The sequence below is a fragment of the Barbus barbus genome (genome assembly GCF_936440315.1).
Source record: "Barbus barbus genome assembly, chromosome: 9".
Classification (NCBI taxonomy): Eukaryota; Metazoa; Chordata; class Actinopteri; order Cypriniformes; family Cyprinidae; genus Barbus; species Barbus barbus.
Window position 1 is genome coordinate 29,208,354 of NC_136737.1, and position 24,361 is coordinate 29,232,714.

Sequence of the window (24,361 nt, forward strand, 5' to 3'; positions counted from 1 at the left end):
GTGGCCTCCTGAACCCGTGATTTAGCGCCGCCTGTCGACCGACCGCAGATCGCATCTGCTCCACATTTTCTTCTGAAGCGAAGCTCCGCCTCTGACCATCGCAAATCTGTGTATGTGAGAGATGAAAGCCGTCCGAACCGTGTGCATGAGCAGTGAGGTCCTCGACCATCGCAGTCCAGCTTGAGCTTCGGTTCGGTGATGGCCGCGGCTGTGGAGAGAGGAGGGGTCCGGGCCGCCTTCATGAACCCGGGGCTCGGTGCACCCGCTCCCGCACCCGCCGCCGCTGCGCCCGGAGGATCAGCCATGTCCGGAGCTGGGGGCTCGGGCTCGGGTGCGGCGGGTTTGGGTCCCATCATGCCTGTGCCTATGAATTTATTTGCAACGTGGGAGATTGACCGCTCATCTCCGAGCTGTGTTCCGAGGTACATCAAACCTAATGCTATTGTTCATGTGTGTAAATAAAGCTTCAGGACACTAATGCATTTCGTTGCTTGCATGCTCTTCTGTGCAACATGGGCTTTAACTTGCGCATGTTATGCTGAAGGAGGTCAAAACAAAACTCGTGCATTCAGTGTTGCGATGGTGCTGTGTTATGACACATGGAAACATTAATATGTTCATTGTGTGGACAATTATGTTGGCAAGTGTCTGTATGAACACAGAAAACATCAATAGTTGACCGGATTAATGTGCATGTTTCGTAAAGCGGGTCACAACAAATCAGATTCATGCAATGTTGTGATGTTGAAAAACGAAATATTTGGAAACATATGTCAGAGAGCTTTATATAGGTGCATTTCTTGTGTGTTTAGTTTGGTTTATATACACATAAAATCACAAGTAATCAGCATGTTTTGGGTGTCATATAAACACACCCACTAAAGTTAAAGCATTGCAAAGACAGGACAGTGTGTTTGGATCATGCTTAGTTTAGATGGCCTGGAAATGTTCAAATTGACTTTCAGAGCCTGTGATCAACAACTTTATATTTAGGAAGGGTTGTTTTAGTGCCTCATTTCAATATCTTTCTTCTGACATGCCATTTCATCTCATCATAGTTAATATAATTTTAAGTCTGAAGCAATCAGTGGTCTCAAAAGCCCTTTTGTATTCATTACAGTCAAATCAATGCAAATTTGAGCTTGTTATAATGACCATGAGTGTCATTTTTTTATAAAAAAAGATGCATATTTAGGATTTTGAATGAAGTTAGTCACAGTTATTGTCTGCTATTATCAGTTTTCAAGCATGATTCTGTTATTATCGGTTATTAACAGTTTTAAATAATGCTGTATTACATGATCATAGCTGTTGGTGATTATATAGAAAACCAGCGTATCTCTTAGGGTTTAATAAAATCACTTTTGACATGCTTGACTTGTTTGTAAGAGAAAGCATCATCCCAATATTTAGAATATCAGTATCTTATTCCCTTTCCTCTTTGCCCAAAGAATTCATGTTACACATGATGCATTTTGTCCAAAACCACATCCTGTAATATGAATTTAAAACCCAGTTCTTCATGGAACATTTCCATGAGAGTGAAGTTAAAAGATTGGCGAGATGCTTTACAGATTCAAGGCTAGTATGTGATTTATATTAATACCTTCCTGAACTAAAGTATTTGATTCATTCTTTTAAATTGTCATCAGGATATTGCATACTGGAAAAAAAAAATCTTAATTGGCAAATTGGTTGCGAATTTGTATTTGTTTTTTTTGTTTTTTTAAATCATACTTTTTTTTTTTTTTTATTAATTGACTTTGTTCAAATTCATCCAAAATCCCCAACTTTGTGTATATCAGGTTGATGAATAGGATCAGTACTCAAGCACCAGCATTTACATGCTTATGGAAGTGAACAAAGAGCAAAATCTAGTGTGTCTTCTTCGATGCCAGATTGGATTTTGTAGTTGTCAAACATTATAAAGTTAAAGCAAGCACATCCTCTGTTTGTTGTTTTAAGGGCAGGGTGTTTTCTGCTATCTTCAGATGCAGTCTTAGCACAATAAGGAATCTTAAAGACAGCAAGATTAAACAAACAGTTATGCATTTTAAATGTATGTAGTAAATGTGCATTTTGCCTAAAAACATCCTTTGGTTGTTACTATATTTGCAATGCATCACAACCTTTTTTATTTATTAATGTAGCAAGTGTGGATGTGTGCCACCTCTCTGTTGTTTTTCTGTTATTTTGGATGATGGTTCAGTACAGCGAGTAATTGTCTGACTAAAAGCAAACCTGGTGGCACATTAAGCTCCACAGAGAGCTGTGAGAACTCATGGGACCAGATTAATCAGCTCGGCCCAGATGTGTTTCGATGGCTTTGGTAATAAGAACAGGATGCTTCCTGAGACGTAGGGCGTCCCTCAAGTATCTGGACCTCAGCAGTTCACAGCTCCAGATCTGACGCCGCGGGCCGCCCCCGAGTCCTCTCAAAGAAAGGGCAAATGTGAATTATGCTCAAATGCCAAAGCCGTTTGCTTCATTTTAGGGATGTAACGGTATGAAAATTTCTCATCACGATTATAGTGACCAAAATTATCACGGTTATCAGTATTATCACGGTATTGTTAAAATGTGCTGGAGATGTTCAAAAAGTACCGATACATAAATCACTTCACCAAATTTTATACTTAAAAATCAACAAACAGCAAATAAAATGACTTTTTGTTTGCATAATCACTAAAACAATAACATTACCAATGAGGTCTGGATTTTAAATGACAACTTGACTGACACCAGTTTAATAGCATGTTCAAATAAATAATGTAAATGTTCAAATAAAGCTTTGAAAAAGTGTCATATAAAGGTAAACTGAATTGTTTAAATGTGTAGAATCCACATAAGCTTGTTTTTCATCAACCGGTTAATATTTACAGCAGGGCATGCAAATTTGGTCCGTTTTTTGGCCAGACAGAAACTGCACACAGGCTGGATGTAAATAAGTGTCTGTAAATCCAGTCTCTGACAGCAGGTGGCGCTTTATACGGAAAAGCTGAATTACAGCTGATTCCCTTGAAGTCCGCGAACAAAGCAGTATTGTGTTTAAGAACACTTCCTTTAGGTCTTATATGGAGCTGAGATGAAAACAAAATGCCATCGAATCGTTTCTGACGACAGTCAGATCCTTCAGAGGTACATTCATATAATTAATTCACTGATATATTCATTTGTATAATTCCCTCAGCACTCTTTTAAAACCTCCCATCTTTTCCGCCGTTTTCTCTCAGAATGAAACTCTGCTGCTGTGCGCTCGTGACACTGTTAACACTCTGCTTTATGCTGGACAGTATTTATTTATCGTGAGTTGTTCAAATCGTGGTAATCGAATATGGTTTTAATGATAATTAAAATATGAAACGGTAATACTAACCGTGGGGAATTTTATCATGATTTATCGTCAAACCGGTAATCGTTACATCCCTACTTCATTTGTTCTGCTTCATACAGCATGGCTGGACTTCTAGAGGAACTACAGCTGAGTCTCTGTACCGATCGCGTTTGGGAATCAAGAACTAGAACATATGCTCATGACCGTCAGTTTAATTAATGAGTCATTTAATAAAGTAAAAACTATTTGAGTTATTGGAAATACTTGTTAAGCTACATGTTTTCCTTGAAATTGTGTGAGATTTCCTTAGTGTTGTAAAATTGCCTGTATATATTGCCATTTTGAGGTGTTGTGGAATGTGTGTACAACATTTCTGTTGCGATTGTGAATTAGCGGGTTAGCATTTCATGGTAAAATGCAGGTGTACGCACCCAAAATAAAAATATTTGGTCATGTCAGTTTCTCAACTATTTTATAAAGGTATTTATGCATTTAGTGGATGTGTTTATTCAAAGAAATGTGCACTGCATTGAAGCACATTTTTATCAATTCTTGCATGTGAATTTTCCTCGGAATTGAACCCATTATCTTGGTGTTAATAATAATAAATAATAAATTAAAATAAAAGAATCTAAGTTTTAAATAAGAAAAATACAATACAGTTTATAATATTCACATTCGTGTTAATGAAGAAGCAGTTGATTTAAATAAGCCAAACTCTGAGTTACTTCAGGCACAATCTAATGCTATTGTCATTGCAGTGCAGTGTTTCTAATCACGTCTTATATCACAATGTTTAGTGTTTCATAAAATAGCCGGCAGTACCCAGTCCCAGTCTCTAGAAGGACACTATAGGTGTACAAATAACGAGGGCCGCTGGAAGTGATTTATAGATTCCTCCCCTCCTTCCTCATGTCCCTGCAAAGACAAATGAGTGTAAACCCAACCAGCCGTAGATCAGGCTGCCGTAATTAAACATGCGGCTCCAATCCGTTTATGCAGCCAGCATGTCAATTATTCATGCTCGTTCATTGGGCCTTAATTGGTGTGGGACTCGGTGTAGGGTCATTATTTCTGATGAAACGCCAGCTGATGTACATGATGTTGTCCTTTCCCAGAGATCCATGCGGTGGAAATGCATGCTTCACTGTACCTCTTGAAAACCATTGGTTTCTGTTTCTCAAGGGTCCCGCAGGAAATTAGCTGCACAGCTCAGGCTCATTTTCTGTTTTAAATCACTGATACACACTAAAAGGACTTCGGGGCGTCAGTAAATGTCAGCGGAAATGTCTCAGTGTTTATTTCATCCACACATGAATATCCGTAAGCTGTTGAAATATGAACATATCTTCTTTTGTGTTCTGCAGAAGAAAGAAAGTCATACAGGTTTGGAACATGATGGTAAATGATGAGAACATTTTTGGGTGAATTATCTTGGGCTGCTACTAATGATAATTGTTTTCTGTTGATTGCTCTATAGATTTTTATTAGTCGTTGATAGAACTATAAAGGAACCAAAATTGCACAATTCTTTGTGATTCCCATCCTTGCTAAACATGCATATACCTCTTATATAAGAAGCAATAGGCCAGTTATACTCCTTTTATCGCAGACTTGTAGGAACCTATTGATTTCAAAGCTGTTTAGCATCGGATCTGTTATTAACCGTGTAGTTTCCTGCTATTGGATGGTTTGATGTCTTTTTCATGGTACTCTTTTTAAGAGGTCATCCTCGGTATCTGACGTCTCGACGGGAGGCATTTTAATTAATTTCGGAGCGCCTCAGGACCCCGGCTGTGTCGTTTTGCTCTTCTATCCCTCTCGTCGAGCTCAGACAGCGGTAGAGCAGCTATCACTGGATAGCGCTGATATGTTGGAGCATGTTTTTGATGAATTTTGGCATGTTCTGCCCTGGAATTGAGATATAAAGCGGCATTCGTTTCTAGTGTCCTGCTAAAAATCATATGGTCTATTGATTAAGGCAGACGTATATCATATTACAACAGAGTAACACCTCTGATAGGCCAATAGGGTCTATATAAATTAACTCAGTAAACATACAGAAAAGACAGTAAAAATGCTTCAGGAACCTGTTATTGGTTACCTAACATATGGTGAAACCCTGTTTAGTGCTTTAAATTTGCATTATTTGTAGTTCTACTATAAAATTTAGTCAAATGTATGGTTTTCTCAAGTGAAAAATATGAATTAAATATAATTTACAGTGAAAAACAGCTAAAGGACATTCCTTATTATTAGTGCTGTCAAACGATTAATCGTTTTTAATCGATTAAAGTTTTAGTTCACATAATATATCTATGTGTACTGTGTATATTTATTATGTCTATATAAATACACACACATACAATATATATGTTGAAACATTTACATTGAACAAAAACTTTTATTTTGGATGCGATTAATTGCGATTAATCGCTTGACAGCACTACTCATTATATTTTACATAAATAACTGTTATCAGTAATCAGTACATGGGGTGTTTTGTGTTGCGTTTTCGTTATTTACTTCATCTGCATTGCATTATTTCAGTGTCGTGTGTTACCATGATGCTGTTTTGTAATTGTGTGTATGACTTTGTATGAGTACTGGTTATGGTTTATGGACAGCCCACTTATAATGAACTCTGAATTTGCCCTCTGTGTTATCATGGTGGTTAGCGGTAACCTACATTTTAAGTTAAAAAACTAATTGTGGTTGTTTAAATATGAGTGTTTTAATACATTACTGTGCAGTTGCTAGGGTGCTGTGGGTGGTTGCTAGTGCATTTCTAGGTAGTTTCTGGTGTATTATTGGTGACAGTAACTTAGCAAGACTGTTCCTAAGTGGTTTCGAGGGTGTTTTGAGTGGTTGCTAAGCCATTGCTATATTGTTGCTAGGGTGATCAAAGTAATTATGGGAGACTGAGATGTGAAAACATCAAAGTTTAGATATATAGTGCAAAAACAGGCCAAAGGTTTTACAATCATGTCCTTACTGAGCAAATCAAAAAGAGACACAGTGTGTCTCGGGGGGCAGCACATGTGCATATGTGTTTCGGAGGGTCTGGTGTTTTCATGCTTGCATGCATCGAGCTGCAGAGATTGTGGCTGATGTGGTGAGAATAAACTGCGTTTGTCCTCTTCCTCCTTTTGTTCTTCCTGTGTCTGTATGCATGAAGGCAGAGTATGTATGCACATACTGCTCAAAACCTTGGGGTTAATTGATTCTTTTTTTTTTTTTATTAATATTGATAAACACAATGCATTATGTTAGTTGACCCATCAAAAATTATGAAAGTAGAATTTTAATTTGACGTGTATTAAAAACAGTGTCTCTCACTTAAGTGCCATTTTCTTTCATTAATATGATATGCAAATACAGTTTTTTAGAATAAACTGATAAGATTTGAAGTACACTATAAGCACAGCTGTTTTTCACAAGGGCTAGCAAGGTCCAAATCAGAGTTACCGATGAAAGCAGGATTTGTCCCATCAGGGAAGACATTTCCTTCAGGAAGAAATTACCACGACTTTCATCTCTCCCACCTTCTCTCCTTTCATCTGCTTCTCTCTCTTCCTCTCTTTATCTATCAGAGTCACTCAGGAAGATATAGCACAGGTTTCTCTCTGAATCTCCTCCGCAAGTGGAAAACTACCCATGAGCCCGCGGGGCATCGCTGAGAGCTGAGGCGACCAATTAGCAGTGCAGTGAGCGTGAGAGTCCTGAACTTTGATCATTTGCAGTGAAGTTACAGATCACTTACACATGCTGTGAAAACTAAATGATATACTTTATAATTAGGGCTGATTCAGTCTGAAGTATGAGGAGCAGTAGTGATGCTTGCCTCAGCAAACACCTCTAAAAATACACAATATTATAGCCATTCTTGATAGTCCTACACTGAATACATAATTCTTGTCAAATATAGTGGTAGGGAAAACAGATGGTGTGTTTGATGAACTTATAATGCCTTCTTAATTTGAGCATTCTGCCATATGAGCGTTTTTATTAACACTTGGTTTCCTAGTTTCCTTCATTATTGACTCACGATGTGAGTGTGTGTGTGTGTCTCTGTGTGTGTGTGTGTGTGTCTGTGTGTCTGTGTGTGTGTGTGTGTGTGTGAAGAGGCATTCGGTTTTCCATAAGAAGTGTTTCCTCTTCAGGAAGGAGCTCCATGCAGCCTCTTCCTGTGACTGTTTGATCCATCCCAGCCGTAGTTTATATATTTATTAATACAAGATAATTAAGTCAGTGGGATAAACGTGTGAGATTTAACACTAAACAGACGATTATATTTAAAAACAACACATCTGAACAATGAAAAACAGAATCCAAAACCCTCACTCAAGTGCTCTGCTAAAGTCAGATACACTGCATTAGAGCATGATGGTGTATCTGCAGATAAATAACACAGGAGCTTATCTGAATGGACAGTTAAAAGTGACAGAGTCCCTGCAGTACCGTGACGGAGAGCTGAGATAAGAGTAGAGACTAATGCATGTTCAGTAGCCTGATGGTCTGAGGCACAAACACTGGATGAGTTACACACTGAAGTCAGGTTTAGGAGCATGAATAATGATGTTTCCTTTAGAAGACACCACCGGTAACAAACGAGGAGCACAGAGACATTCCTGTGACTCAACAAGTAGAACATGTGTTTGAATGCATCATAAGTGTTACGGGGCTGACGAGACGTGAGACATGCGGATCCATATGCAAGGCTTTATTAAAAAACATGGTCAGAAACAGGCAGGGTCAGACATCGGCAAACAGGTATGGCAAGGGCAAGACAGAGCAATCCGTGGAGCAAGCGTGGGTCAACGATGAGCGAACAGTATCCAAAGGGGCAAGGCAGAGAGATAATCCAGAGTCGAAGCAATAATCCAAACGGGGAGCAAACAGAGTCCAAACGGCAAGGCGAAGGGTTAATCCAGGAAACACGGGCAGGGTCAGACACGGCAGGAAAACAAGGCAAGACTAGGACTAGGATGATGGCTCTGTAGAGTTGCTATCGCTCTGCGAGGGATATACGCTAACAATACTCGGCCCTGAGCTAGAGCAAGTCCCAGGTTAAATCGTGTGTGTGATGGGGTGATCAGTGAATTCAGCTGTGTGATCAGTGTAATCAGCTGCGTGTCGTCAGTGCAATGGATTGTGGGTATTGCAGTCCAGAGAAGTGTGGTGTGAGAGTCAATGTGGTGAGTGAGTGACATCTGGTGGTGATTGTCCGGAAGAGCATGGACCAGATTCGTGACAATAAGAAATAATGATGATCAAAATAACTGTGTATAATATTCATGTTGTTAATAACACTATGCATAATAGTATGACAACACACTGAGATTATTCAAATGATGAAGATGGTACTCAACTTGTACTCAAATTGTATCTTATAATAATAATAACAATACTATACATTATTTTAATTACAATACGTTATTTTGGTATTATTTATAAAATATTATAGTATTAGAATTTACTGTTATTTTTATATTTTTTGTTTATATTTTATTTTTAGTTTACATGTTAGTAATTCTTTTATTAGTTTATTTTAAATTTACCTTGAATTTATTTCAGTTTTAGTTTCAGTAATTTTAATATGTCAGCGTAACCTTATTTTAGTTAGTTGCCAAGGCAACATTTTTTTATTTAAACATATTTCATCTAATATATCTTGGTTTCAACTACCAGCGGTGTTTTTAATAGATTTAGTTTTAGTTAACTATAACAACACTTGTATTCCTTGTATTAAACAGCTAAATGAATTCTGGCTTATAAATCATCAAACAAACACATATTTGTGTGTGTGTGTGTGTGTGTGTGTGTGTGTGTGTGTGTACTGCTATTCCCTACATTAAGGGACCAAATGTCCCCACAAATATAGTGTGTGTGTGTGTGTGTGTGTTGAAGGAACATTTTATCTGCATGCAAGAGAGATCAAGACAAAGACCAATGCTCCAAATACCATCAGACAGCACTGAAACACACCGATCTGTGAGATCCATGAGTCACCATCACCATCTGTGTCACAGCATACAGATACGCGTGTGTGTGTGTGTGTGTGTGTGTGTGTGTGTGTGTGTGTGTGTGCGCGTGTGTGTGTGTGTGTGTGTGTGTGTGTGTGAGAGAGAGAGAGAGACAGCCGTAACACAGCACCTCACACTACAGAGCCATTGAGCTGAGCAGAAAGAGGAAGCTGTATGTCTGTGGAAGTGGGATAAAGTGTGTAAGAGCAGACGTTCATTGTTCTGAGCCGGCCGAGTGTGAGTGATGTGCATTAAACACAATGCACTGGTCAACAGGAGATTAACAGGATGCTTTTACTGCATTATCTCCCTCTTGTTCATTCCAGCAGATCGTTGATGTTCCTCTAGTGATCATCATGAATATATTAAAAATAACACCCCAGGACTGTCATGTGCAGTGTGTTGCATCATATAGTGACACGGTTTGCACTGATTGGACTGTTTTAAGTATCAGAATGAGACTGAATTCATTTCATTTTAGCATCTCTAGTGGTGTGGATGTTCATAAATACTACAGCAGAGCAACCAGAACTAGAAACACCAACTAGTATCTACCTACTGTACCAGTAGAGCTGGACACACACAGCAACAAAGTACCTGGCCATTTGAACAATGAAGTGACTGAGCTCAAATAAACACAGAGGGAATCAGCTCACAGTTGAGTTCAAGGAGAGTGGGATGTTAACATGATGTTAAAATGACAACACAGCGCTCCTATAAGCATAGAAATACACAGCACACAAGTATTGATCAAATATAACCGTTTTATTGATGCAAAAATCCCTAAGTTCTTCACAAACGATACGCACAATGTTGTCTTGGCAAACACAAGCTATCTAGGTTTTCTGGTTTTGGAATAGGACAATAAAATTAAGATGTATTAAATTATTGTTATCATAAGTGCAATTAGAGTTATTATTGGCCTTGTTATATTTATAATTCAGGGTTCACATAATAAGTTTCCAAAGCATCATAAATAACTATGATGATGCTAACGGTCTAATCAGATTCAATGATCTATGCTAAGCTACGCTAAAAGTGCTACCGCCAGACCCGGAGATCGGCTGAATGATTCAAAAACGGTAAAACTCAACTGTTTAACTCTTGGGGAGTTGGAAAATAAGCCTATTTTCAAAAATAGTGGAGTGTTCCTTTAAACTATTTACTGTTTAAATCTGACATTTCATTTGATTTGTGTGATGCACTACCTTTTAAATGCACTACTATTGTGAACACCAAAAGCACTGGGGCTCCGTATTCAAGGTGAAATTTACTGTGAACATACACTGTTATTATTGCCCAGCCTTGGTTTTGTTTATCATTTCTTCTATTATAGGTCAGAGAAGTATATTTGGAAACAGTGTTTTGTTTATATGGAGTGTTTCCCATGAGCAGAGAGAGCTGGACTGCACACACAGGCAAGAGAATGTCTTACAATGCAAGTTATTTCCTGTTTGACTCAGATCCTGGCTGCAGGGTGGCAAACCTGTGGCCTGTGAGTCAGCAGAGAACGGGGCATAAACTTGCCCTCAGAGTGAGCACAAAATAGTCTGTCTGCTGAGTCAAGCGACGTGTATTCGTTTCAGAAAAGTAGAGCAGGGCAGCCTGTGCTGGTGACCGTGAGTTTACATATCTCTGTGTGATGCAGCAACACTTCCTCATCATATAGAGGGGAAAGCTGGAAGAGCAACATGGCATTTGTCTTGCAAATATTGCAGTGTTTCATAAAAATGTTGGAGCCTGACCTCTGAATGAGCGGGTTTTCCGGGAGGGTGTTCATTATGCAAATTCTGCAGGTTGTTGTTCATTATGCTTGAGATGCTGCAGTCACGAGACAAACACGAGGCTTTGATCTCCACCTCTCAATGGGGAACAGAAGAGGTGTTTACGTGCCAAAGTGCACATCATTGGCATGGCTGTGCTCAGAAGCATGCTTTCCATGCAGGAGAAGCATCTATGGGTGCTGTTTGTGTGGTATATAGGACTAGAAGAATAAAAAGTCCGTCAGCATTTACTCGCCATCATGCCATTCCAGACTTTCCATTGTGGAAATCAAAAGGAGAATTTTCCTGCCACTCTTTTGCATGTAATGAAAGTGAATGGCAACTGAAGGTCTGTTCACACCAACACAAATGTTCCCATGAAAATTCAGTTCGATTTTGCACACAGACCAGTGTGTAACTGAAATAGTAAATAAAAGAAAGATTACTGGATTACATTATACTATTTGGATTACTATTGTATTACTTTTTCAGATTTTGTTGAAAATTGCATGTTTCATTCAGTGCTAGTTATCATTTATTTGTAATTATTTGTGAAATTGTTTCAAAGTAAATCCTAAAGTTTTTTCAGTGTACACCAAACGGTGTGAAAATTTCTGTTTTGACACACTTGGACAAGAAAGAAAATCAAACAGCCTTTCGGATTTATGTATTCATAGTATCATAAAAACAGGTTAATTCATGAACTATATTTCAGGTCTTCTCAAGTGGCGTGATAGCTTTGTTATATAAACAAACAAAAAAATCGAATGTCAGATTTCTTTTGTTAAAATAATGGTCAATTTCCCTTAAATACAAAAATAGCAACAAATCTCTTAAACTGCAGTTTGCGTCAACTGGCTGTATAATTATATTATTAGAATATAAACAAGAGAAATTGCGTTGGTTTTGTCTGTGAATAGGATGATTTAGGTTCAGGTTCTAATGTAGCTCATTGATTAGCTCGGGTCATTATGGGTGTTGGTCTTCTGTCCTGCTGATGTGATTTCCTTTAGTGTTACAGCCCGAGGCGCCACTGAAAAATCACTGCTAATTACAGCCATTCACTCATTTTGGGAAAAGACACGACCTTGAGTTGCTGTTTAAAGGTCAGTCCTGGTGTCATAGGTTGGATTTCAGCAGCCTTCGTCCCTGAAATTTATTTCCCATTATTTTTTCTCATACGGATTTTAAAAAGGTGATAGTTGAAGAGTTATAAGCAACAAACCAAAGCCAAATATGAGGTAAATCAAAACACCACAAACTTTGATTTGAAACAAAATCGTATTGGAAAATTGAACAATAAGGCAAAGGTACAAGACTTTTAATGGTTTAATATTTAATGACGAAATAAACTACAATCCTATAAATCACTGTGCATGACATAAAACATGATTAATAAATATACAACTATTGATTTAAAGATGCTGAATATGTTACGTCATTGCGCTCAATAGAGTGTTATTTTGGCATGACTGGCTTCCTTCGGCTCTGATTTGGAAAGATTCTCTGCAGAATCATGGGTAATGTAGTTTTTCCACCAGGAATAGTGATACAGTTCTTTAGATCATTAAATCTCTAGATCAGTGATGCACTTTTTTTTTTTCCGGTTCTGTTCACTGAAAAGTTCTTTGAGGAACCAGAGATGGTAAACAGAACATTTTAATAATCTAAAGAACACTTTAAAGAACCTTTTGTGGAATGGAAAGGTTCCATGGATATTATATGTTCATCATGGAGCCATCAATCCCAATAAAAAACTTTTATTTTTAAGAATGTAGCAAGACATAATTTCATGTCAAACCAGTGGTTCTGGGCGTAAAGTCACACTGCATTACATATCACACTTTACTGATAAATGTATTGCAATAACCTTGTTTATGGATTTTTATTTTTTTAACCCTGCTAACCCTGCAATCGGTTGCTTTGGCAGTTTTTATAAGAATGGTTTACAAAGGATTTACACAGAAATTAATTTCTCATGCTTCATAAATGAGGCTCTGCATCGTTTAAAATAATACGCTTCAAGGAACTTGTGCCCCCCTGCAATACACATAACCTTCTGCCCACACTTTACGATTGCATAATTCATATCCTGTGGCATAACACGCACAAACAGAGGAACAAGGTGTTTTGACAGCAGATACATATTTGTGTTTGTAGCCGTATATGCCTCAATCTGTATTTTCACATGCGTGACCTTAAGGTGTGCCGAGATTACGTTCATAATCAGGGTCTTAGAACAGATCAAAACACACACACTCCTCCCTCTGGAAACGGGTTTGTTGTTTAGGGCAGGTACAGACTAATACTCAATCATCTGTGTCGGCAGACCGTGTTTTAAGACTTAGTGGGCTATTTATCATGACAGATTTACAATCATAACAACCTCCCCACAATCCTCTGTTCCCTGTGGGAATATGTCAGAGTATTTCATAATACTATCATGGCTGCTGTGTGTGTGTGAGAGATGGTGATTGAAGGCAGTGTGTGCTGTCTCGCTCCGGGTGCCACGGGCAACACCATCTCTGTTAAGCTTCTTACAGTCGGGAATCATTAGGGAGCAACCTGTTTCCGTTCATGCCAAGAGTCTGCGCTGAGATTGGCACATCCTCCCCGAACACAGAAAAAGAAACGCTGACCGAAGGCTGAAGGCATCTTCACACTGGCTAATGTGGCTCTGCAGCGCCTCTAAATCGGGTTGCTCTCACCCTTCATGACCCAGAGTATATGAGGACATGTGCAGGTCACATTTGACCAACATCTGTGTGCAAACCCATTGTGTTTGAGTGTGTTTAGGCCTATAGCTCCACTAAGATTGTAGGACAAGGTTCCACAAAAACACATTTGTATGGCTTCGTAATTTCCATTATTTTGCCATTATACCAAGAGTATATTTTTTGTTGTATTTTAATCAGGGTTATTATATAGCCTAACTTTTGTTACTTTAAATAAAATAAACTTGTAATAAACAGCTAGTTCCCTAGGAAACAATTCTTGTTTTTATTTATTTTAACTTGATGTACTAAAATAAATAAAACCAAAAGTGATAATGATAATAATAATGTAGACATAAAAAACTAAAACTAATACAAATGAGAGAAGCACACAACAATATTATTATAGCCAAAACAGAACATATTAAGATAAAAACTAATTCAAACCATTAATAAAAAGTACTATAGTATATGCCATAATAAAATGCCACAATAAAAACTTTTTTTATTAAAGGCAATACAAGTTTACAATACTTACATGATATACCTTTCAAGTTTGAGGTCAGTAAATATTTTATTTTGGAAAGAAATTAATCATTTTATTCAACAAGGGCACATTAAACTAACAAAAAACGACAGTCAAGAAATGTATAATGTTACAAATAAATGACTATTTCAAATAAATGATATTATATTTTCAACATTGATATTAATCAGAAATATTTCTTGAGCACCAAATCAGCATATTAGAAGGATTTCTGAAGGATCATGTGACTAGAATAACTATATATATTTCATGTTTAACACGGTAAAGCTGCTTGCTTCTATGCAGTCTACTGTATAAAGTGCTATATTAAAAAATGACTTGATTTGACTTGATTTGACTGGAGTGCTGAATCGCAGAGCCGGTGCAAACATATCTACATCAGTGCGATCAGATGCTTTCTTAACTGATGCTTTCTCACCGCTGTTATTATAGGAGTGTGTTTAGTTTGTTATTGAGAGGAAAGCACACAGCACATATTGACATATTCATGTAGATAATTCCAGCATTGTAATAACAGTAAACCACTGCTCAGATATGTCCAACTTCTTTCTATCCCTAAATCAGGGGTGTCCAAACCTGCTCCTGGAGGGTTTAGCTCCAGCCCTAATTAAACATACCTAATCCAGCTAATCAAGGTCTTTAGACTTACTAGAAACTTCTAGTCAAGTGTGTTGGAGCTCAAATCTGCAAGATGTCTGCCCTCCAAGACCAGGATTGGACAACCTTGCTCTACAAAGTTTAGGGCCTTTAATGACATGAAGGAGGCTGGAGATGTGGCTTGGCAGGTAGTTCACATGCTCTGACATGTTGTGCAATCATAATTTATCATCTTGTTTGGGGTCAGAGGTGATGACTCGTATTGTTTTTGCGGCTGGTGTGACTGGCCAGAGTTCTGACTGGGATGTTGTCCTGAGGAGATGCTGGATCAGCAGCCGTGGTCAGGATCTTATGTAAGACTGACACTGGATCCTGAGAGACTGAGCCAGAACAGTGAATGTGCCTCTGTTTGTGCTTTTTCTCATGATCTCTGGCATGGAATGTTTGGGCCGTTCCAGGGGCTTTTCATGCCACAGGGCCTTTCAATGGCCAGCGCTGAATAGCTTCAGTCGGGTGGCTGTGTTTTGAGCTGACCCAGCATAAACGTTTCTCTGCCTGCTCTCCATCAGAGCCATGAATGAAGAGCAGGAGAAGTTGATGGAGAGTTGCACGTCCAGTTAAAGGGCTCACTTTATGGAATATCTTGATGATGTCCTTGATATTTACACATATTCACAGAGGTGACTACACTGGGAAAAAAATAAATATGATTTACTTTGAAACTATTTTCACTGAGAAATTGCTAGTTAGCGTTTGCACACACTTTTAAGCATTGTGGTTTAAAAACAAGTAATCTTAAGCCATTAAAACGCAATTTGAACTCATTTTTCTATATGCGCGCACTGTCTGAGAGACGTGAGACGAGCACATGTGAAGACGGAGTTATTTTTGCTGCTTTATAGGCCTTGAATGGTTAAATACACACACTTGTATGTGTCAAAATGCCCATTTTTGAAAGTATCCTCGTAAACACAGTAATTAAAGGGTGTATTCACACCAGGAAAGTTTGCTTTCACACTGCCCTTTTTGCAATTGAACCAGAAATTGTAAACAAAACCACACGTGTGCCAAGGTCATCCGTTCATTGCACAGAAATTCTCAAGCAGGGAAAACAGGAAGTGCAAAAACAGGCTTTATTCTTTTACTGATTTGCTGTTATCGGACACTAACGCAATATGAAGAAACTTATGAGCATCAAATGAGACAATGTCATATGATGTAGTTACGACTTGCTGAAAATAAAATCTATAGATATAAAATACTTAAAGCATATCAAAATGTTAGTTTAAACATTTAACCTAGATAAATGTGCGCTATTAGGTGCATATCCAATCATTTGTGCGGAGAGTGGAAGCTGAAGCGCGCTTCCGGACATCAGTGGAAACAAATTAAATACGCCGTAATTGTTGCTCATAAAGGCAAGAATAAATAAACTCTTAATTTCCACGTGTTTTTAAGCATTGCGGTTTAAAACAAGTGATTTAAGCGATTGAAATGCAAACAACAGCACTATATGCGCAAGCTGTGTGTTTCTGAGCGTGCTTTCTGCAATTGGGTCGGATCGAGGCCGGTTCATATTCACACCTTAAACGGACCGTACCAGAGTTGGTTTGGAAGAGGACCGAGACCACCTCTTCAGCTGGGTCTCGGTTCGGTTGTTTGGTGCACACCAGAGTGCGATTGCTATATTCACACCTGCCCAAAAGATCCACACCAAAGGGGGAAACGAACCAGAGTTTGTTTGTTTGTGAATGCACACTAAGTCTTAAAGCAAACGGATAAGAAACCAGTATATTGGATCCGGGCAGCTCTTAAAGTGACAGCAGTCTAATATTCCTGCTGTCTGTCATTCATGCTAATTAAACAACAAAAGATCTCTCAATGCTCGTCACTTTTGTATTTTAATAAGAAGAAATATATATTTAAATGTGAAGAATATGCAGTGTTTTATACATTTGATTAGTTTATACAATGAATGTATGCAGCATTTCTTATTTATTTGTTCTACTGTAGTTTTTGTCTGATTGCTTGTAATTAGTTGCTTATTTTTATTTAATTGCTGATTTTTAGGCTAGTATTACTTTTTGTGTGTGATATTGACACTGGTGGCAGAAATTATGAAATTTCTATGGTATCAAAAATCAAAAATAACTACAGTATATTGTGATATATATTGTAACCGTGAAATAAAATGACTCATATTGTGATATAAGATTTTGGTCATATCACCCACCCCTACAAGTTTCATACCTCAAAGCTAACTCTCCAGTTTAAAAATATAGATACTAGGGATGTACCACTTTTTCCAAAACCAATGCATTTCATACAGGCTGCTAGTTTCACTTTCACTTCAAATAAAGTTGTGTAGGCTTGATGTTTAAAATAATTGTCCTTTATAGTGAATGCCCTAATATTTGTATTTTATATATGCGATTTAGTGCTAAAAAAGGAAAACTTTATTGTTAAAACTTCACAATTTATACATATCATGATTCACTGCTCATTTTACAGGTGAAGGGGTTAGCCAATCATAAGAGTTCATTTACATATAAAGGTCTTAAAGGTGCAGTAGCAAAAACAACTGGTTTTAATTCTAAAGGGCATGGAAAATGCTAATGAAAAAAAAAGAGAAAGAAAAAACCCCTAAAACTATAGCTGTTTGTTCTAGCTGTAAGTGGATAATTGACCAAAAGTGAAATTACTGTATAGGGGGAATGGCATCTTTAATGTCTTTACCACACACAGACTCAGTACATAAAGCGTGGCTTGTAGTGTGTGTCTGTAATGCAGGACTCGAAGTGGCATTAGTGTATGTGGTTGTGTCCTTGTTGTAGAGTTAGAGACCAGAGTGGGGTTTACAGAGAGGGAAGGAGTGAAAATACTGAGAAAATAAATCAAGAGTGAGGTATTTCAGTCCTCAGAGAGGGTGAGTCATACAGGACAGAGAAATCAAGGCGTGTGTGTGTGTGTGTGTGTGTGTGTGTGTGTGTGTGTGAATCTCAGGATAAGCTCCTGACAGACTCTGGAACGTGAAGTTGAAGAAATCTCCAGGATGAAAGTGTCGGCTGGGTGGTATTTGAAGTTCAAAGGCTCCTTTCAAATACATGTTCCTTACATTTTCATTTCCGAAAATGTTCATTTCAGATTTAACAGAAAATTGAAGTGTAGCATCCGAACACATTTTGATATTTTGCGAAGTGCGAGGAGTAATTAAACAGATTAACATGAATTTCAGTCTAAACCAACTACGTTTTTGTGTGCTACTTGAGGGCATAATGATGTGTAGGGTACAGCTTCCTGTCTTGCCAAAGGCATTATTGATCCAGATAAACACTGAGGACGGCAGAGTAATTAGCTCCCAGAAGACCATAGAATGAGTTCATACCTGCTTAACTCCTGAATCCACCACACAGACAGGCTCGCCAGTGTTTGGCAGCTAGAAACACACAAGTGTGTAGCTTCTTTTACACCAGCAGTGGAGTTAAAAATAATCCAAACAGGTTTCCCCAACAATCTGCCTGTCTACCATTGGTCAATATACAAAGTGCACACATATTATATTATGTAAACAAAAACTTTTATTTTGGATGCGATTAATCACGATTTATCTTTTTTTTTTCATTAGTATATTTTGAGCTTTACTTTTCAAGGCTTACCCTTTTCAACTGTCAAGCAATAAACTAGCTCCTGCCTTTATGTATGGTTTATTAAACGATTATTATTTTGCACTCACAATCAGTCAAAATGCAATTTGATTGCATTTCTCTGAACATGAGCTTTGATAGCACTGCCTCCATTTGTTTTGTTGTGTTTATTTACAGTGGTTTTACACAATTTGGAGCATCTGCATTTAAAAGGTCATGTGAGCAACCGCACAAATAAATCAGACTGAAGCAGAAAATCATAATTGGGGACTAATTATGATGGCACCAAATAATCCTGTCTCTCTCTATGTGTCTCTGTCTGTAAGGTTGTGCAGTCTGACGCTGAAGAAGCTGATCGTTCTGAAAGAGCTGGACCGTGAACTCAGTTCTGTTGTTATCGCTGTCAAGATACAGGTAAAATGACGCCGTTACTATGTTGCTTCTGTGTATGTTCTGGTCTGTCGAAGGAGGAGTGTTGCTGTGTCGCTCGGTGTTTGATATACAAGGGCTAAGAGCTTTACACAAGACACGGTGGAAACTGTGAGCTGTTGCCAAGGCGACAGCTTGCTCAGTGGGAAGATAGGCTTGAGCGCAATAAGATGGCATGTGGGGGGGCTGAAGAGGTGCATTGTGGGATATACTGAGGGGGTAATTTCAGAGCACTTGGAAGGCCCTTAGCATTCCACACAGGTCACTGTTTGTGTTTGGTATTTTTGTAAAGCTTTGACTGTTTAAAAAGAGAAGTATTTTTACGTCTATATTATAAATATTTCTAAACCTTCATTTTCTTAGGGAAATAGCAAAAAAACAAAAACAATCATGTTTTACGGGCTGTTCACACAACGTGTCTTTGTGTCTAAAAATGCTCAGGAATGGTTTTTAAAAAATCACAACACAGAATGCGGCAAATAAAACCAACTTGCAATGCTTGCCCCCCCTACGGGGGCTGTGTCCAAATTCAGGGTCTGCATCCTTCGGAGTACTCATTTGAAGGATGTTACGTCACAGCGCCGCGACGAAGGCTGTCCAAATTCGTAGGATCCTTCAAATGCGGCCCACAAATACGTCCTCCTTTTCCCCGAATTGGAAGGATGGGTGTGGTGGATCCTTTCCCGTCCTACCTATCCCATAATTCTTTTCGGCAGAGCGTAATGGCGGACGAAGCGAGCGGTAGCGGAGTGGGAGAGGAGTTTCTCTGACAAAACAAGCTAAAGTTTATGCTTCGGCTCAATGAATTTGTAGGAGAAATTAGTAGAATACTTAAAAACAAATAAAAATAGGCTATAATGGCTTACCTGGATGTGACTGTCTTGTAGTCTGATATAAAAAACTCTCCGGCAACGAGCAAAGAAAGTATTTAATTTATTGAATTGCTTTATTTCTTCCAAAAGAATTCAAATTTTTTTTCCGTTTTCAACTCCGCCCCTGACTGCAAGCGGCTACTCTCGTTGACCACCGTCTGTAGCCGTGCTTCAAGTCGAACGCACCTAGAGTCACAAAGGAGATGACCCCATCTCACCGCCTTGACCTGCTGACTGATGCCCTTTTGCATTATGGACGGAGGAAATCAACTGACCTAGGTTTGTCCACTGCTGCATAACCTGTCAAAATTCTGTGCTGGTGGTTCACTGTTTATGCATTTGATATTTTCTGGAGTGAAGCTGATCACACACAAATTGGTCAGTATAAGAAAATTAAACTGTCTTTACAGAGGTGCAGCTCCTGCAAAGACTAGACAAAGCAGAGAAAATATCGATTCTCGCTCAAGAAGATATCTCATCTGTCATCAGAGAGGCACCAGGTAAACAATGCACATAAGAAGCAGGTAACAATAGTTGTAAATGGGAGACTTTTAGATTCCATTTACAAGCGCATTTTGCACAGACTATGTACCATTGACGCTTGTCTTGCTTCCTGTTATTTTTGTTGTCTAGTGTTGGTTTCTGAGGGAGAGATGGAAGAAAAGGGAGATGGAGCTAGCCCAACAGACACAGAAATCAATAAGTAAGCAACTGAAGTGAATGTGTGAATGTCTTGAATACTGTAAGATATGTGAAGGAGTAACATTAAATGAAGCACTTTATTAGAGCAGTAGTAATGTCTTAAAATGATCTGTCTGTAGATGGAAAAGGGACTACATCATCAAGCTGATTCAGTTAGAAGTAAGAGTTTAATGTGTTATGTAAGACTAAATGGTAATTACAGCCGTCTTATAGTGCCCTGCTGGAAGCCTAGGTGTGAATACAGTAACAGCATAGTTTTGAAGGACACTGTCACAGTGGTTATAAATGAAGAGTTGCTATAATGCTGCAGTAATTTAATGTGGTATAATAAGTAATCACTTACCACCAAGGCCTCCCTTATAACATATACAATGTTTGCTCAGGTTTCTGCTTGGTAGCTACTGAATTTGTGCTGCACTTCTTGTGATGTATAGATCTGGGACTCGTGAGTCGTACATGGAGGGTGAAACAGAGTAAGCAAGCAGTAATCTGTCTGTTACTGTACTCTGATCAAGTGTGTAAATAAAATTTTATCATATTTATTTGCTGACCATGTAGAATTGAAGACTCTCTGCTGAACATGGAGAAAAAACACCGCATTGGGAGAAGATGGCAAGAATCTGATTCAGACATCCAGTCTACCCTTAAAGATGTTGACTGTGAGCTCAGAGGCCAACTGATCTGCAAGGCTAGAACTGAATCGAGCTGTCCTCCTCCATCTGAAAAGAAAATATCCAGGTAAAGTACTGTGGATAAGTAGATACAATAAGACATTATGATCAAACTTTAAAAAGGAGCATGATACAAACTGATCGATTCATTTCTCTGCATGTGTGTTTCCTAACTTTGCTTCAGATGGACAGGGCATTGCCATTAGACTGTCCAACAAGAGACTGAGACAGGCAATAAAGGAATACAATAGCATTCAGTGGCCACCACAGATGAGCATCTTCCCTGCAACAATTGATTTTCAGGAAGCATGCGATCCCTCTTGGCATGTCTACTTCTGCTTTGATTACACTGTAAGTATAGTTACCTAACCCTAGTAACCACACAGCAGACACTCTAGTAACCATCTGACACCGCTTACTAACCACAACTACCTGACAGTCATTTTAGAAACCACCTGGTAAAATGACATAGCATTTAGTTGTCTTTTGTCTTCCTCCAGATCGAAGAAGATGATGTTTCACGGAGTCTAAAAAGGCGAGGGATAGATGCCTTGCATATGAAGACTTGGGCAGCTGAGGAAAAGCGCATGCTTTACCAGGAAATGAGAAGAGTGACTGAACATCTCCATCAGCAGCGTACCTTTCTGTGCTCTGCCATTAAAGACACAGAGCAGCCTGGTGCAAAAGCTGCTCTCATCCAACGTCTCCAACTTGGAGAGAAAACTACATCAAGCCACTGTGATGTTTCACCCACATGTTCCAGACATTGTTCCTGAAGACAGTCCCTACTTGTGTCAGGCCCTCCCCATGTCAGGATTTCAGACACTGGTGTACAATGATGATGGAGATAATGATGACTATGAGGATGACAATGATAACTAGGACTGGAAGCAATTGCTTGGGAATTATTCCTTAGGCAATTTTCTCCCACAACAAAAATGACTAACACTGTTTCTCATCATCTTTGAGAAATGTTTCTCAGCCCGTCCATCTGTCTTTCACCTGGGGCCTCATTTCTAAAGTGTGCGTACGCTCAGATTTGATCTTAGTGTGAGTACGCTTTAATCCACGCCAGCGCTCATATTTATAAAGACTGTTTGAGCACTGCAGGTTTCTGTTCTTGCAGCACGCTGGTCTAAATTATGATTGGTGATATTTTATGTTAATGACATTAATTAGGAGTCGTTTACAAGGCAGAGAGCTGAAACCATTCAATTGCGTGTGAGTTGAAGATCATTTGCCATTCATAGATTTGACATCTGAAAGAGACGGACATTTTATAACTGAGGCCCCAGGTGTGAAGTTCAATCTTTCTGTGAACACAGGAGATTATTTACATTTCCAGTGTTGTATGATATCATTGTATCCTGTGAAAAATGAATGATTGTAAATGCAAAGCGGAAAATGTATATGTTGCAGCAGATCACAGAAAAAGTTAATGGTGGTGGAATATAATGTAGATGTGCTGTTTTACTAGGTCTGATCAGCTTAGGTACTGTTTTTAAGCACACACATCACCAGTAGTCTGTGTGATGACAAATTGTGTGTTTACCATATTGTGATTATTTGACTTATTTACTGTAATGTACAAATATGATCAATGTGCGTGAGGTGCTTTGTTTTTGTGAGTTCACCAAACCAAATCCCCTTTGACTAAGTTTAAATGACAATAAAGTATTGAATCCTCTGAAGCAACCATAAGTTTGTAAAAATAACAGGGGTTGGGGTAGGTGTAGACGTTAATAAAACACAATTTAATAGGTAGACAATTCATTTCATTGTTCGTTTCTGGTCGGAGCTTTATCCCCCCCCCCCCTTTTTTATTATTAAACAAATAACATTCACAGGGGATACAGTCAAAGCAAAAAAAATACATACACAATCAGAATACAAAACAGTAATTACCTGAACAAAAGTAGTAACAAAAAAAAAGAAATGTAAAGAAAAAGGAAATAAATAGTTACTATAAACAAAATAATTTATAGAAAAATTAAAATAAACTATAACTAAAATGAAAAATTACACATAAAATGTCAACTTCAAGAAATACTCAGGAGGTAATCCTTACAACAAAGTAATAATTTTTTTTCCATCAATACAGTTGTTTTAACAGCTTTCTTATTAAGTGATGAGCAGAGGGATTCATAAAATAATTTCAAATCAATACAAAAAATCCTAAAATTGGGCATACAATCAGTAACTTTAGATGTATGAAGATGAAATAGGCCACAAAGAGTTAAGAATTTTAAGATATCATCCTTTGATCCTGATTCCCAAATCAAAAACAGTACATTACTTATTTCAAAATTAAATAGCTGAGAAAACAAGCCAAGACATTTCTTTCCATAAATCCTGTGCATAATCACATTCAAAAAATAAGTGTGATATTGTTTTCAAATTAGAATTACAGAATGTGGATTGTGACGAGATATCCAACTGAAATTATGAAAGTAGAGAATTACAGGGATAGTACATATGAAGAATTGTATAGTGAAGTCTTTTATCTTGTTAGGTAACAGAAACGTGTTAATACCAGCCCAAATTTGAATAGTAGAAAGAAAAGGGCCCTTTAGTTTCCACGTATAAAATGCTTTAGGATGAGAACTACATTTCTTAATAAGTGTTTTTCTAATCCAGAAATTGTTACATTTAATATTACAAAGCTCTAGAACTCCAATCAAATTTTGGGGGATTTCACATTTTAAAGAACTGTAACAATTTGCCCTAAACAAATGTAACAATTTGGGTGAAATGGAATTAATTACCCATTCAAACACTCTAGGTGAGATTTCCAATAAGAATAGAAGTTACCATCCTTTTTTTAACAAATCTAAAACAAAAATTACACCTTTGTCAAACCAGTTTTTCATAAAGACGGACATTTTTCCATGCAGCACATTGTGATTATTCCATAGAATACATCTATGAGGGGAAATATTGTGACAGAAGGAAAGCTTACAAGCGTCCAGAGCTTGCTTATGAAAATTAGAGAGCTTAACTCGGAGTTTACTGCAACTAAAATCGCAAGCTAATAAAAAATTTAAACCTCCACATTTTTCAAA

The 24,361-nt window shown here is 38.1% G+C and overlaps 1 protein-coding gene across 3 annotated transcripts; it reads left to right on the forward strand.

Annotated features, from left to right (window-relative positions):
- The first annotated feature begins 40 nt into the window (after nt 1-40).
- LOC306874690 (uncharacterized protein) lies at nt 41-23,219 on the forward strand. 3 transcript variants are annotated; one of them, XM_079424901.1, is made up of 10 exons: nt 94-422; nt 18,952-19,039; nt 20,017-20,205; nt 20,337-20,426; nt 20,560-20,629; nt 20,748-20,787; nt 21,063-21,101; nt 21,187-21,366; nt 21,484-21,650; nt 21,800-22,992. In XM_079424901.1, exons 3-7 carry the CDS (start codon nt 20,130-20,132, stop codon nt 21,075-21,077), a joined length of 291 nt encoding a protein of 96 aa, XP_079281027.1. In that variant the 5' UTR covers nt 94-422; nt 18,952-19,039; nt 20,017-20,129; the 3' UTR covers nt 21,078-21,101; nt 21,187-21,366; nt 21,484-21,650; nt 21,800-22,992. The 3 variants fall into 3 exon arrangements, with proteins under 3 accessions (XP_079281025.1, XP_079281027.1, XP_079281026.1); XM_079424899.1 differs by lacking the exon at nt 20,748-20,787 and having other exon boundaries at nt 41-422; XM_079424900.1 differs by lacking the exon at nt 20,748-20,787 and having other exon boundaries at nt 21,012-21,101; nt 21,800-23,219.
- Nucleotides 23,220-24,361: the final 1,142 nt, after the last annotated feature.

What these genes read in the sequence shown, in the direction of transcription:
- LOC306874690 (XM_079424899.1), top strand. Translation starts at nt 20,130, where the DNA reads ATGACCCCATCTCACCGCCTTGACCTGCTGACTGATGCCCTTTTGCAT. An exon ending in GAGGAAATCAACTGACCTAG is followed by an intron (nt 20,206 to 20,336) that starts GTTTGTCCACTG and finishes CTGTCTTTACAG; the next exon opens with AGGTGCAGCTCCTGCAAAGA. An exon ending in TACATGGAGGGTGAAACAGA is followed by an intron (nt 21,102 to 21,186) that starts GTAAGCAAGCAG and finishes CTGACCATGTAG; the next exon opens with AATTGAAGACTCTCTGCTGA.